The sequence below is a fragment of the Mustelus asterias genome, chromosome 3, assembly GCF_964213995.1.
Source record: "Mustelus asterias chromosome 3, sMusAst1.hap1.1, whole genome shotgun sequence".
Taxonomy (NCBI): domain Eukaryota; kingdom Metazoa; phylum Chordata; class Chondrichthyes; order Carcharhiniformes; family Triakidae; genus Mustelus; species Mustelus asterias.
Genome location: NC_135803.1, coordinates 116,577,038 through 116,591,188, shown reverse-complemented (window position 1 = coordinate 116,591,188; position 14,151 = coordinate 116,577,038). Strand labels below are relative to the sequence as shown.

At 45.9% G+C, this 14,151-nt stretch overlaps 2 protein-coding genes across 3 annotated transcripts in view; one reads left to right on the top strand and one right to left on the bottom strand.

The window, feature by feature from the left end:
- The window catches only part of LOC144491533 (FERM domain-containing protein 4B-like), a 325,659-nt gene that overhangs the window by 138,916 nt on the left and 172,592 nt on the right, over window positions 1-14,151 (bottom strand). For both annotated transcript variants that reach the window (XM_078209468.1, XM_078209467.1), the window contains exon 4: window positions 12,961-13,053. In XM_078209468.1, coding sequence (XP_078065594.1) covers window positions 12,961-13,053 — 93 coding nt within the window. The remainder of the gene's footprint in view (window positions 1-12,960; window positions 13,054-14,151) is intronic.
- LOC144484846 (small ribosomal subunit protein eS28) lies at window positions 80-421 on the top strand. The gene has a single exon (XM_078203222.1). The coding sequence runs from the start codon at window positions 89-91 to the stop codon at window positions 296-298; it is 210 nt and encodes a 69-aa protein (XP_078059348.1). The 5' UTR covers window positions 80-88; the 3' UTR covers window positions 299-421.

Below are 14,151 nucleotides of genomic sequence, written 5' to 3'. Positions count from 1 at the left end.
AGTGATATGTAACCAATGGGCCTATGTTTATACAGCTCTTTCAGTCAGCAACAAGATAAGTTTGTGCACTGGAAGGGCCGCCGCCATCATGGAGGGTCCGCGGACTCAGACCGTCAAACTGGCCCGGGTTACCAAAGTTCTTGGAAGGACTGGCTCGCAGGGGCAATGTACTCAGGTCCGTGTGGAATTTATGGATGACAGTAACCGATCCATCATTCGAAATGTAAAAGGGCCAGTCCGTGAGGGAGATGTGCTCACACTTTTGGAATCTGAGCGAGAAGCAAGAAGATTACGATAACGGATTGCCGAAGCTGATGCCAGCTGAAGCCGCTATCGGAATAATTGGTTATGGACATTTTCACCAGAACAGTTTCTTTGTTAAATGGGGCAATAAACTTATAAGTAATCTTTAAAAAAAAAAGGGAAGGTAGTGTTGAGATGTGCATGTGCACCCTCTAGTGGTTAGTTACAAATCACAGTCTGTTTCATAGAATCCCTGATGTGGAGATGCCAGCGTTGGACTGGGGTAAACACAGTAAGAAGTCTCACAACATCAGGTTAAAGTCCAACAGGTTTATTTGGTAGCAAAAGCCACTAGCTTTCGGAGCGCTGCCCCTTCATCAGGTGAGTGGGAGTTCTGTTCACAAACAGGGCATATAAAGACACAAACTCAATTTACAAAATAATGGTTGGAATGCGAGTCTTTACAGGTAATCAAGTCTTAAAGGTACAGACACTGAGTGGAGAGAGCGTTAAGCACAGGTTAAAGAGATGTGTATGGTCTCCAGCCAGGACAGTTAGTGAGATTTTGCAAGCCCAGGCAAGTCGTCGGGGTTACAGATAGTGTGACATGAACCCAAGATTCCCGTTGAGGCCGTCCTCATGTGTGCGGAACTTGGCTATCAGTCTCTGCTCAGCGACTCTGTGTTGTTGTGTGTCATGAAGGCCGCCTTGGAGAACTCTTACCCGAAGATCAGAGGCCGAATGCCCGTGACCGCTGAAGTGTTCCCCAGCAGGAAGAGAACACTCTTGCCTGGTGATTGTCGAACGGTGTTCATTCATCCATTGTCGAAGTGTCTGCATGGTCTCCCCAATGTACCATGCCTTGGGACACCCTTTCCTGCAGCGTATCAGGTAGACAACGTTGGCCGAGTTACAAGAGTATGTACCGTGTACCTGGTGGATGGTGTTCTCACGCGAGATGATGGCATCCGTGTCGATGATCCAGCACGTCTTGCAGAGGTTGCTGTGGCAGGGTTGTGTGGTGTCATGGTCACTGTTCTCCTGAAGGCTGGGTAGTTTGCTGCGGACAATGGTCTGTTTGAAGGCAAGAAGTGGGGGTGTGGGGATGGCCTTGGCAAGATGTTCGTCTTCATCAATGACATGTTGTAGGCTCCGGAGAAGATGTTGTAGCTTCTCCGCTCCGGGGAAGTACTGGACGACGAAGGGTACTCTGTCCGCCGTGACCCATGTCTTCTGAGGAGGTCGGTGCGGTTTTTCGCTGTGGAGTGTCGGAACTGTTGATCGATGAGTTGAGCGCCATATCCTGATCTTATGAGGGCATCTTTCAGCGTCTGGAGGTGTCTGTTGCGATCCTCCTAATCTGAGCAGATCCTGTGTATACGGAGGGCTTGTCCGTAGGGGATGACTTCTTTAATGTGTTTAGGGTGGAAGCTGGAGAAGTGGAGCATTGTGGGCTTATCCGTGGGCTTGCGGTACAGTGAAGTGCTGAGGTGACCGTCCTTGATGTAGATGCGTGTGTCCAAGAATGCAACCGATTCCGGAGAGTAGTCCATGGTGAGTCTGATAGTGGGATGGAACTTGTTGATGTCATCATATAGTTGTTTCAGCGATTGTTCACCATGAGTCCAAAGGAAGAAAATGTCATCGATGTATCTAGAGTATAGCATCGGTTGAAGGTCCTGTGCAGTGAAGAGGTCTTGTTTGAACCTGTGCATGAAGATGTTGGCATATTGAGGTGCGAATTTGGTCCCCATGGCTGTTGTGTGTGTCTGGATGAAGAACTGGTTGCTGAAGGTGAAGATATTGTTGTCCAGGACGAAGCAGATGAGTTGTAATATTGCATCTCGAGATTGACAGTTGTCGGCGTTGAGTACTGAGGCAGTTGCAGCAATGCCATCATCGTGGGGGATGCTGGTGTAGAGTGCCGAGACATCCATTGTGACCAGGAGTGCTCCTGGTTCAACTGCTCCATGTGTGCCGAGTTTCTGTAGGAAGTCCGTAATGTCGTGACAAAAGCTGGGCGTTCTTTGTACAATGGGTTTCAGGATGCCCTCGACATAGCCGGAGAGGTTCTCGCACAGGGTCCCATTGCCCGATACAATGGGACAGCTGGGTGTGTTTGCCTTGTGTATCTTCGGGAGGCAGTAGAGATCTCCAATGCGGGGAGTAGGTGGGATGAGAGCACGGAGGGTGCTCTGAAGGTCCGGATCAAAGGTGTTGATCAGTCTGTTGAGTTGACGGGTCTGTTCTTTGGTCGGATCTGCGGATAACTGTCTGTAGTGTTCCTTGTTGTTCAGTTGTCAGTACACTTCTTTGCAGTAATCCGTTCTGTTCAGTCTGACGATGGCCCCTCCTTTGTCTGCTGGTTTGATGACAATGTTGCGGTTGGTCTTGAGAGTGCGGATGGCATTGCGTTGTGCTTGGGTGATGTTTGGGGCTGTCTTGTGAGTGCGGCTGATGAATCTGGTGTTAACGCACCTCCTGACGGCTTGGGCATACATGTAAAGTCGAGGGCAGCGGCCTTCCGGAGGAGTCCAATTTGACTCTTTCCTCTTCGGTTGCTGCACTGCGGATCTCTCTGTCGGCTGTTCCGGTTCATTGGCTGTCTCATTGCGTTCGCTGATGGCCTCTTGGGGTTTGTGGAAGAACTCCCGCAGCCTCATTCGCCTGATGAATTCCTCTGTGTCTGCTGAGAAACTGATGGGGTCTAGTTCCATTGATTCTATTGTTCATAGAATCCCTACAGTGCAGAGCCTTTTGGCCCATTGAGTCTGCACCGACAACAATCCCACCCAGGCCCTATCCCTGTAATCCCACATATTTACCTGCTAATCCCTGGGGATTTTTCACAGTAACTTCATCGCAATGTTAATGTAAGGCTTCTTGTGACACTAATAAATAAATTTTAAACGTGAAAACTTTAATTCCCCTGACACTAAGGCTGGAATTTTACCAGCATGCCCGCCCCGATTCCGGAGGCGGGCGAGACTCAGAGAACGGCATTCTCCTTTAGCCTCGGGCGGGATTGTACGAACCTCAGGCGGATGCCGGTAAAATTCCACCCTAAAGGTCAATTTAGCATGGCCAATCCACCTAACCTTGGCAGAAGAATGATGCAAGATTACAAGGTGACAAAAATAGCGGAGAAGGTATTTTTTCCAATGATCAAACTGGATCTGAAATGTACAAAAATAATTTAAAAATCAAAAACTGCAATACAAGAATTTAAAAATTCCCCAATTCTGATTGCTTGAGATTATGTAAAATCTAACTTGGGAATTTAAAAGCAGGAGCTTCATTTTTTGTGATCTGAAATTATTTAAACCAATTTCACTGGTCCTATCTAAGATGACCATTTTTAATGCAGGACAAATAGGGAAGCCTCAGAAGGCTGAATTTATTTTCACCTCTCCTCCACTCCCAAGATATTTGTTGCTGGAATGTGGTCCCACCCTTTGGTATCTTATATAAGTGGCTGATGTTGCTGCATAATGAGTGTCGGCAGGCTGTCTAACCTTGGGGGCATTAGGCTGAGAACAATCCTGTTCTCACCTTACGCTCACATACATACATGTCTATCAACACACCATCTGAGATCAGCTACGTCAGCACAGCCGGGGATCGAATCTGGGACTTCACTTGTCTGCATGTCTCAATCAGTGAACACAGTAGCAAAAGCCACTAGCTTTCAGAGCGTTCACTGCTCCTTCGTCAGGTGAGTGGGAGTTCGGTTCACAAACAGGGCATATAAAGACACAAACTCAATTTACAAAATAATGGTTGGTAATGTGTAAGGCCTCAACCGGATCTTGGGTTCATGTCACACTATCTGTCACCCCCACGACTTGCCTGAGCTTGCAAAATCTCACTAACTGTCCTGTCTGGAGACAATACACACCTCTTTAACCTGTGCTTAACGCTCTCTCCACTCACATTGTCTGTACCTTTGAGACTTGATTACCTGTAAAGACTCTCATTCCAACCATTATTTTGTAAATTGAGTTTGTGTCTTTATATGCCCTGTTTGTGAATAGAACTCCCACTCACCTGATGAAGGAGCAGTGAGCACTCCGAAAGCTAGTGGCTTTTGCTACCAAATAAACCTGTTGGACTTTAACCTGGCGGGGTTAAAGTTGTGAGACTTCTTACTGTGTTTACCCCAGTCCAACGCCGGCATCTCCACATCAATCAGTGAAACCATGGGGAGAGTGAGAGACCAGTGTTATCTGTAGGAATAATCTACCTTTGTGCTCATTTATCTTTTTTCTCTAACCATTATTAGGCCACTGAGATAGATGAAAGGGTTTGACTGTTTTGCTGCAGGGTTTTAATTATATGTGACTAACTGTCTTTGTTAATATATAGAGGTGTCTAACCTGCAATTCTTATTTTCATGTGATCAAGCCACAGGGGGGTTAAGCCAATGGACAACACCCTTATTCAGAGAGAAGACTGACTGCTGCAGCTATAAATTGAAGATGGAGACTCGCTAGGCTGGAATTTTACCACCCGCCCGCCACGGAAATCGGAGTGGGCGAGGGGCGGCCAATGGAAAGATCTGTTGACTTGGGTGGAATTTTATGGTTTCGGGACAAGCGATGCCGCAAAATCCCACCCTAGGGAATTGATCGGGAAAGAGAAATCTTGGCAGCAAAGCAATAGAGCTGAGTAGAAATGATAAGTGTGAACAGTTAAGGCACCAAAAATAGGAGGAAAAGAAGGATACAAAGTTCACAAAAAGCAGAGTTTGAGAAAAATCACTTACAAAGAATAAGGCCCAAGAGTGAAATTTTGACAGACATTTTGGAAGTAGGAAGAACTGTACTCACATTACCAGCCTCACTAGCTCCCCCCCCCACCACCCACCTACACACACACCCACCCACCCACACACAAACAAAATCCCTTCGGCTGTTGATGCAGGGTACACTGATTTTCAAATGCTCCCAAGGAAAGTTACAATTTGATACATTGTGCTTAGGTGTAAATGTTTTGTGCTTCAAACCCATGAACAGATTTTTAAAAATGCTTGATTGACTATGACTGGATTTCCTCCGGGTGCTCCAGTTTCCTCCCACACTCCAAAGATGTGCGGGTTAGGTTGATTGGCTATGCTCAATTGCTCCTTAGTGTCAGGGGGATTAGCAGGGTAAAAACGTGGGAGGGGATCGGGCCTGGGTGGAATTGCTGTTGGTGCAAGTTCAATGGGCTGAATGGTCTCTTTCGACACTGTAGGTAAACAATGATTCTGTGACATAATTCTATAGATAAAGGGTTAAAAAGACTTAAGGAATACATCTGTTTAAAAATCTTATGATGTGGAGATGCCGGCGTTGGACTGGGGTAAGCACAGTAAGAAGTCTCAACACCAGGTTAAAGTCCAACAGGTTTATTTGGTAGCAAAATCCACTAGCTTTCGGAGCGCTGCTCCTTCATCAGGTAAGTGGGAGTTCTGTTCACAAACAGGGCATATAAAGACTCAAACTCAATTTACAACATAATGATTGGAATGCGAGTCTTTACAGGCAATCAAGTCTTAAAGATACAGACAACGTGAGTGGTGAGAGGGTTAAGCACAGGTTAAAGAGAAGTGTATTGTCACATTATCTGTAACCCCAACGACTTGCCTGGGCTTGCAAAATCTCACTAACTGCCCTGTCTGGAGACAATACACATCTCTTTAACCTGTGCTTAAGCCTCTCTCCACTCACATTGGCTGTACCTTTAAGACTTGATTACCTGTAAAGACTCGCATTCCAACCAATATTTTGTAAATTGAATTTGTGTCTTTATATGCCCTGTTTGTGAACAGAACTCCCACTCACCTGACGAAGGAGCAGCGCTCCGAACGCTAGAGGATTTGGCAACCAAATAAACCTGTTGGACTTTAACCTGGTGTTGTGAGACTTCTCACTGTAAAAACCTTATGGCAGAGATCAAAATCTGAAAATTTAAGTGTCAAAGGATGGTATGATATGCCATGCCATTTCCATCTTTTTGAACTGGGTAAAAATGTCAATTTTTCATTTTCTGAATGGTGTATTGGACTAAACACAGGAACATAGGAGCAGAAGTAGGCTAATTCAGCCCTTTGAGCCTGCTCCGCCGTTCAATCTGATCATGGCTGATTTCCCCATGATCTCAAATCCACCTCCCCACCTGTTTCCCTTATCTCCTTTATTTTATTAGAAATATATCTATTTCCTTCTTGAAACCATTCAATGATTTAAAAAATGACCTTAACTCAAGTATGTTGAGCTAAAGATGTCTATTACATTGAACTGATTTGTAATTTGTTTTTTTCCCTGCAGAGGGCGTATTGACCACTTAGTGAAGTTATTTGTCGCCATTTATTCCAGTGAGAACTGAGCAGAGAAAATAGTTGCACAACCAAGATAAAGAAAGACTTTGGAAACATATTTTCTGAATTAATAATTCAGGCTGGTTTTGTCTTTCCTGTTGAAGTAATTGATTTACTTTGGACCATAAAGACTCCTGGCAGAATCAATGCGGCAAGAATAGCTAACAATGAAAACAAAACTCGAAGATGGTTCAAAAACATCGGAAAATACACTTATCATAGCTTGAATAGAAGCATCAGATAACAGATGGAAAAAAACTGCAGATACCAAAATTCCACAAGGATTATGTGGAACTATACTCGAGAGTTTGAAATTGTTGATATTTCGGATAAATTTACTGTAACTTAGAGTATTAATAACCAGATGCATTGTGTACTAAAAATGTCATTACAAAAGTATTTTCTGGTTGTGTGTGATTCTTAATTTCACTGTTTAGATTCTGTATCTGTAATTTACAGGATGTTTTCTGCAGCTGTATCTGTATTTGCTAATTTTACAAAGTACATTGTGTGTTCAGGCGGAACAGTAGCACAGTGGTTAGCACTGCTGCTTCACAGCTCCAGGGACCTGGGTTCGAATCCCGGCTCAGGTCACTGTCTGTGTGGAGTTTGCACATTCTCCCTGTGTCTGCGTGGGTTTCCTCCGGGTGCTCCGGTTTCCTCCCACAGTCCAAAGATGTGCGGGCTAGGTTGGTTGGCCATGATAAATTGCCCCTTAGTGTCCCGGGATGCATAGGTTAGAGGGATTAGTGGGTAAATATGTAGGGATATGGGGATAGGGCCTGGGTGGGATTGTGGTTGGTGCAGACCCGATGGGCCGAATGGCCTCTTTCTGCACTGTAGGATTCTATGACTCCATCTATGATAGGTGACACCCAAAGGAAGAATTCATCCCACTTGAACACAAGGACATGAGAAATAGGAGCAGGACTGGACCATTTGGCCCTTTGAGTCTGCATTGCCATTCAATAATGTCATTGCTGATCTGATTGTGGCCTTAACTCCACTTCCTGCCTGTCCCCCATAACCCTTGCAGATGAAAACTCAGGATTGAATGCATTCACAATGACCAAGCCTCCTCTTCTCTCTGGTGTCAAGAATTTCAAAGATTATAGCTCGCTGAGAGACAAATTTCCTCCTCATCTTCATCTTTACTAGGGGACGCCTTATTTTTAATCTGTGCCCCCTAGTTCTAGTTCCCCTATGACAGGAAACATCCTTTTAGCATCTACCCTGTAAAGCCCCCTCAGAATCTTGCATGTTTCAATAAAATCAACTCTCATTCTTCTAACCTCCAATGAGTATAGGCCCAACCTGATCAATCTTTCCACATAAAAGAACTCCTTCATCCCAAGAAACTAGTGAACCTTCTCTGAACTGTCTCCAATGCAGTCTATTCCTTTCTAAGTAAGGAGACCAAAACTATACCCAGTACTCTAGCTGCGATCTCACCAATGATCTCACCAATGTTCTCCCACAGTCCAAAGATGTGCGGGTTAGGTTGATTGGCCAGGTTAAAATTGCCCCTGAGATGCGTAGGTTAGAGGGATTAGTGGGTAAATATGTGGGGGTAGGGCCTGGGTGGGATTGTGGTCGGTGCAGACTCGATGGGCCGAATGGCCTCCTTCTGCACTGTAGGGTTTCTATGATTTCTATGGTTTCTATAGTTGTCGCAAGACCTTTCTACATTTATACTCGATCCCCCTTGCAATAAAAGCTAAAATTTTAATTACCTTCTTAATGAATTGCTGTACCTGCAAGCCAACATTTTGTGGTTCATATACAAGGACACCCTGATCACTCTGTACTGCAATATTCTGCAGTCTCAATCATAGAATCTCTACAGTGCAGAAGGAGGCCATTTGGCCCATCGCATCTGCACCAACCACAATCCCACCCAGGCCCTGCTAATCTCCTGACACTAGGGTTAATTTAGCATGGCCAATCAACCTAACCAGCACATCTTTGGACTGTGGGAGGAAACCCATGCAGACACGGTGAGAATGTGCAAACTCCACACAGACAGTTACCTGAGGCCAGAATTGAACCCGGTCTCTGGCGCAGTGAGGCAGCAGTGCTAACCTCTATGCCACCCTTACAAATTTCTTTCCATTTAAATGATGAACAGTGCTTCATATTCTTTCCATCCCATAATTTGGGCACATTGCAGATTTGATCTATGATTACTCTTTTAAAACTGGCCCTTTATATATAGACAATGTCACCAGCTACTTTATTCTCCGTACAGTTTTTCCATCCAATTTCTCACATTATCTCTCCTCTTCTAAAGGCGTTTCGTCAGCTTCCAATGTGTGGGTAGCAGTCAGTGGCACTCTAACGTGGCTGACTCACAGGTGACAGTAGTGCAGCATCAGCTTATGGCTCCAAATTTGCCACTGCTGTTGCTCCAACATTTGTCTTGCCGATGAATTGCGATTCATCAGCATGTCAGTGTCTTTAGGTTGTAACATTATCACGTGCAGCCAAATAAGATGCACTTGGTCAACTGTGGAATTTTAGTTTCTGCAGTTTTTTCCACCAGTTCAGTGTTATCTGATACTTCTATTTAAGCTATGATAAGTGTATTTTCCAATGCTTTTGAATCATCTTCAAGTTTTGGTTTTCCTTGGTCCATCCTCCTTTTGTGATAAGACATTTCTTTGAAATGGTAACATATTTATTAGTTCCTATACCTTCAGCACTAATTGCTGATCATTCTTTTGTAATTGGGTGCACCCAGTGGATCAATGTGAACATGGAGGGATTGGTAAAGATAAATGACAAAGTGATAGTAACTTATGTCATGCGTAAACACACTTTCACGCATTGACTGGGGAAATGGGGGAAAGTATTGAACAATGCCTGTTTGGTCATCACTGCCCCAAAAGTAAATCAAAATTCAGAGTTTTAAAGGTGACTGATTGCAAGGAGGTTTATTATTGCACCAGCTTTTGAATATACAGAGAAAGTGAGTTGAATTCAAGTATTCAATCCTCAAACCCCCTCTTCCCACACAATCACATTATCCCAAGAGGTGTAATTTAGACCAAGTGAGGATAATTACCTTTCACCTTGACTCTGGCTGCTGCCATTTTTAAAGGGCAGTAAGAAGTCTCACAACACCAGGTTAAAGTCCAACAGGTTTATTTGGTAGCAAAAACCATAAGCTTTCGGAGCACAGCTCCTTCGTCAACGGCGGCACAGCTCCTTCGTCAACGGCGGCACGGTAGCACAGTGGTTAGCACTGCTGCTTCACAGCTCCAGGGTCCCGGGTTCGATTCCCGGCTCGGGTCACTGTCTATGTGGAGTTTGCACATTCTCCTCGTGTCTGCGTGGGTTTCCTCCGGGTGCTCCGGTTTCCTCCCACAGTCCAAAGATGTGCGGGTTAGGTTGATTGGCCAGGTTAAAAATTGTCCCTTAGAGTCCTGGGATGCGTAGGTTAGAGGGATTAGCGGGTAAAATGTGTGGGGGTAGGGCCTGGGTGGGATTGTGGTCGGTGTAGACTCGATGGGCCGAATGGCCTCCTTCTGCACTGTAGGGTTTCTATGTTTCTATGTCAGATGGAGTGGATATCTGTTCTCCAACAGTGCACAGACACAGAAATCAAGTTACAGAATACTAATTAGAATGCAAATCTCTACAGCCAGCCAGGTCTTAAAGGTACAGACAATGTACAGACATTAAGATCTTAAAGGTACAGACCTGGCTGGCTGTAGAGATTTGCATTCTAATTAGTATTCTGTAACTTGATTTCTGTGTCTGTGCACTGTTGGAGAACAGATATCCACTCCATCTGACGAAGGAGCTGTGCTCCGAAAGCTTATGGTATTTGCTACCAAATAAACCTGTTGGACTTTAACCTGGTGTTGTGAGACTTCCTACTGTGCTTACCCCAGTCCAACGCCGGCATCTCCACATCATTTTTAAAGGGCACAGTAAGAAGTCTCACAACACCAGGTTAAAGTCCACACACCTGATAAAGGAGCAGCACTCCGAAAGCTCATGATTCCAAATAAACCTGTTGGACTTTAACCTGGTATTGTGAGACTTCTTACTGTGCCCACCCCAGTCCAATGCCGGCATTGCTACCTCATTTTTAAAGGGGCCTAAGGCTTTTGGCTGAACTACCAGTCAGTTTCAGGCAAAGGCCCTTTTAATATGCAAATTAGGGCCCTGTATACAGGCAGTGGGTGCACTGTTCATGATCCAACTAGTTCTATGGTGGCAGAGCCAAACGGGGTTCAATAAAACATATGATTTTTAAATTATCTTTGTGTGAGTGAGAATAACTCTAGCCTCAAGTAGTAAGTTGGTTTGCTGTCACCCTGTACTCCAGCTGGGAGTTACCATACTGTTACTGGAGCAATCTCCAGCACCACCGATATTGTGCCTGGATTTGGCAAACTGCGGTAGGACACTCATCTGGGGGAGAGAATTCATAGTTTCATAGAAGGTTTAGAGCATGGAAAGTGGCCACTTGACCCAATGGGTTTGTGCCTGCTGAGAAACAAGCCACCCAGCCTAATCCCACTTTCTAGCATTTGATCTGTAGCCCTGCAGGTTACGGTACTTGAATTCACCGATGTAGTTAAATGAGGTTGGGCTGGAATATTGATTGATTTATTAACAAGCGATCTTCAGGAATTCCAGCCAATTCTCTGAACTAGGAAAACCCTTCCCTCTGGGGTAATTCCCCACTCTGAGTCCCAAGTGGTCACCCAGACCAGTTGACCCTTACTCTACTGTGTTGCCCTTAAAGGGCAAATCACCACAAGGATGTGCAATAGGAGTAACAACTCCAGAGGGATGTGTTAATTCTTGCGTTATCATAGAATCATAGAAACCCTACAGTGCAGAAGGAGGCCATTCGGCCCATCGAGTCTGCACCGACCACAATCCCACCCAGGCCCTACCCCCATATCCCTACATATTTACCCACTAATCCCTCTAACCTACACATCTCAGGACACTAAGGGGCAATTTTAGCATGGCCAATCAACCTAACCCACACATCTTTGGACCGTGGGAGGAAACCGGAGCACCCGGAGGAAACCCACGCAGACACGAGGAGAATGTGCAAATTCCACACAGACAGTGACCCAAGCCGGGAATCGAACCCAGGTCCCTGGAGCCGTGAAGCAGCAATGCTAACCACTGTGCTACCATGCCGCCCAGTTATACTACTAATCTGGGACAAATTCTGGGCAATATTCTTCCCACTTGACAATTCTCATCTATCCCATAACCGCTGGGCTGTCTCATTTTGGTTTATTTCAAGAAAAATTATAATTGGTTAAAGAAGGGGATATTTCTGTTCCAGTGAGCTTGGGCAGTTCAGTGGTGTTGGAAGATAGGAGGCATTGGAAAAGTTCAGATGTTGCTGATTTGGGTAACAAATATCAGGAGTGATCTTGAGTCCATGCTCGCTGTCCGTGCAAATGCCAGTGGGGGCTCAAGAACTGGAAGTCGCTGTTCTTGCCAGCAAGTTTACAATTTTGGATCTTCCTCACGCCTTGCCAGTGACACCATCAGGTTCATGCCCATAACTGGCGTGAACCTGCTTTACATGAATTTGAATGTTATTAACCCAACCCATCACCCGATATTGACCCCCCCCCTTCCTCCCGCCCCCCCTGCTGTATATTGACACCGTTTACAACAAGTTCACACAGATGTGAACCTGTCGTGAGGGTCTCCCTGGGAGCACAAGGCTAAGTATAGCCAGCGGGGGAGGGGGACATTCCCAGACAGTTGCCTGGCAATGTCCCTGGCACTGCCCTTTGGCACAGGTTGGCACCGCCAGTTTGGCATGCTGTGAACCTGCCAACCTGACAATGCCAACCAGTGCCAAGGGGCAGTCCCCAGTGGGAGCCTTATGGTGGCGGGGGGATGGGGATCCATTTAGATATGGTGTTGGCTGATGTTCAGTGGGGGGGGTGGGCTCGAGATGTGCTGACTCCAATTGGGGGTGAGGAGGGTAGCCCCTGAAACCTCCATGGTGGGCTAGGAGGGAGGTTTACTCAGGTTATGATCACGCCCTTTAAAGATGGTGCCCCAATCTCTGAGCAGCCAGGTTTTGCCGGCGTATTGAAGCCCCGTCTCTCTACATGATCGTGTGAAATGCTGATGGTATCATTTGTACAGTAGTATCTGAATACTGCACCTGGATCCAGAAAGCTCCTGTTCAGAATTTTATGAACACCCAACGTAGAAAATACTATCTTCACTTACTCAACCTCCTTTATCTCATTCCAACTCTCCATTTCATTAACGCTGTGAAGTTGATGCTTTAATCAAGAACATCGCCAACTTTCAAAGGTATCCTTGCTGCGTGATGCAAATACCAATAAACTCACTTGACTGAAAAGGATAAGGCCACTGGTCCGGTTTTCTTAGGCAAATCATGATCCAGTACTCTGCGATCCAGCTGCAGCCAGTTACTCTGACCTCTGTAGGGGAAATAAAAAGGGTTGAGAGAATTCGGAGCTTATAAGTAATTGTATCACGGTGCAGTTTTTTTTCTTTAGATACTTTATATAGCGGCCATTTTATTACTGACTAATTGCCCGATTGCAATGAAGCGATCACATTCTGTCTGCGTGCAGATATGTCTAATGGACTATAGGTTTTAATTTCAGAATAAAACTAAAATACTGTGGATACTGGAAATCTGAAATAAAAACAAAGTGCTGGAACGGAAGAAGATTCTGAAGAATAAGTCATTTGCCATTCAAAATGTTAACTCTGAGGGCAATTCTCTGACCTCGCCCCACCTTTAGCAGATCACGCCGGCCCTGGAGAGTAGCATGTGGGCCTAAAAATCGGTTTCGCACCCGACAGTTTGCGATTCTCCCAGCCCCAATGAGCATATTTAAAGTAGCATTTAACTGTACATAGCCCCTTCCCGGTGCACTGAATTCTCCGAGCTTTGGGCACGGCGCGATAATGTCAATAATCACTACTGGTCTCCACAAGCGGGTACTTGGCATGATGTTCATGCCGGGAGACTGAGGGGGACACTGAAGCACCTGGGTGGTCAGCGCATGGGCGGGCAGTTCCCATCAGGCAGTGCTCACCTGGAACACTGACAGTGCCTGGCAGTGGCCACCGGACAGCCCGGCAGTGGAGAGGATTGTGTAAGGGTGGATCATGAAGGAGGTGCATGTCGGGGGATCGGCAGGGGGACTCATTGGGAGGGCCCCAATGCCGACAGCCCATGTTGGAGAGGCGGATAGGGGAACATGTCACTGACGAGGGGGGTCCCTATGTCTGTGGGGGGAGGGAGGGGTTCTCCCAGTGCATTGTGAGATGGGGTGCCCTTGTGAAACGGTGCCCGAGCGCTCTGAAGCCAGGATCACTGGTGTGTTTACGGCTTCTGCCTTGCCCCACCTGTACTGGCGCAGAATTCCCAACTCTCCAAAACAGTGACTGTGTGTGAGAGGATTGTGATGTGGAGCGTGCCTGAGAGACAAGTGTGGATCACACCATTATTCTCACTGTTACGACACTTACAAGTTTTCTGGGAGAATTCTGCCCTCTGTGTCCTT

Bases quoted from the DNA above. Each gene is read 5' to 3' on its own strand.
- LOC144484846 (XM_078203222.1), top strand. From the start codon at position 89: ATGGAGGGTCCGCGGACTCAGACCGTCAAACTGGCCCGGGTTACCAAA.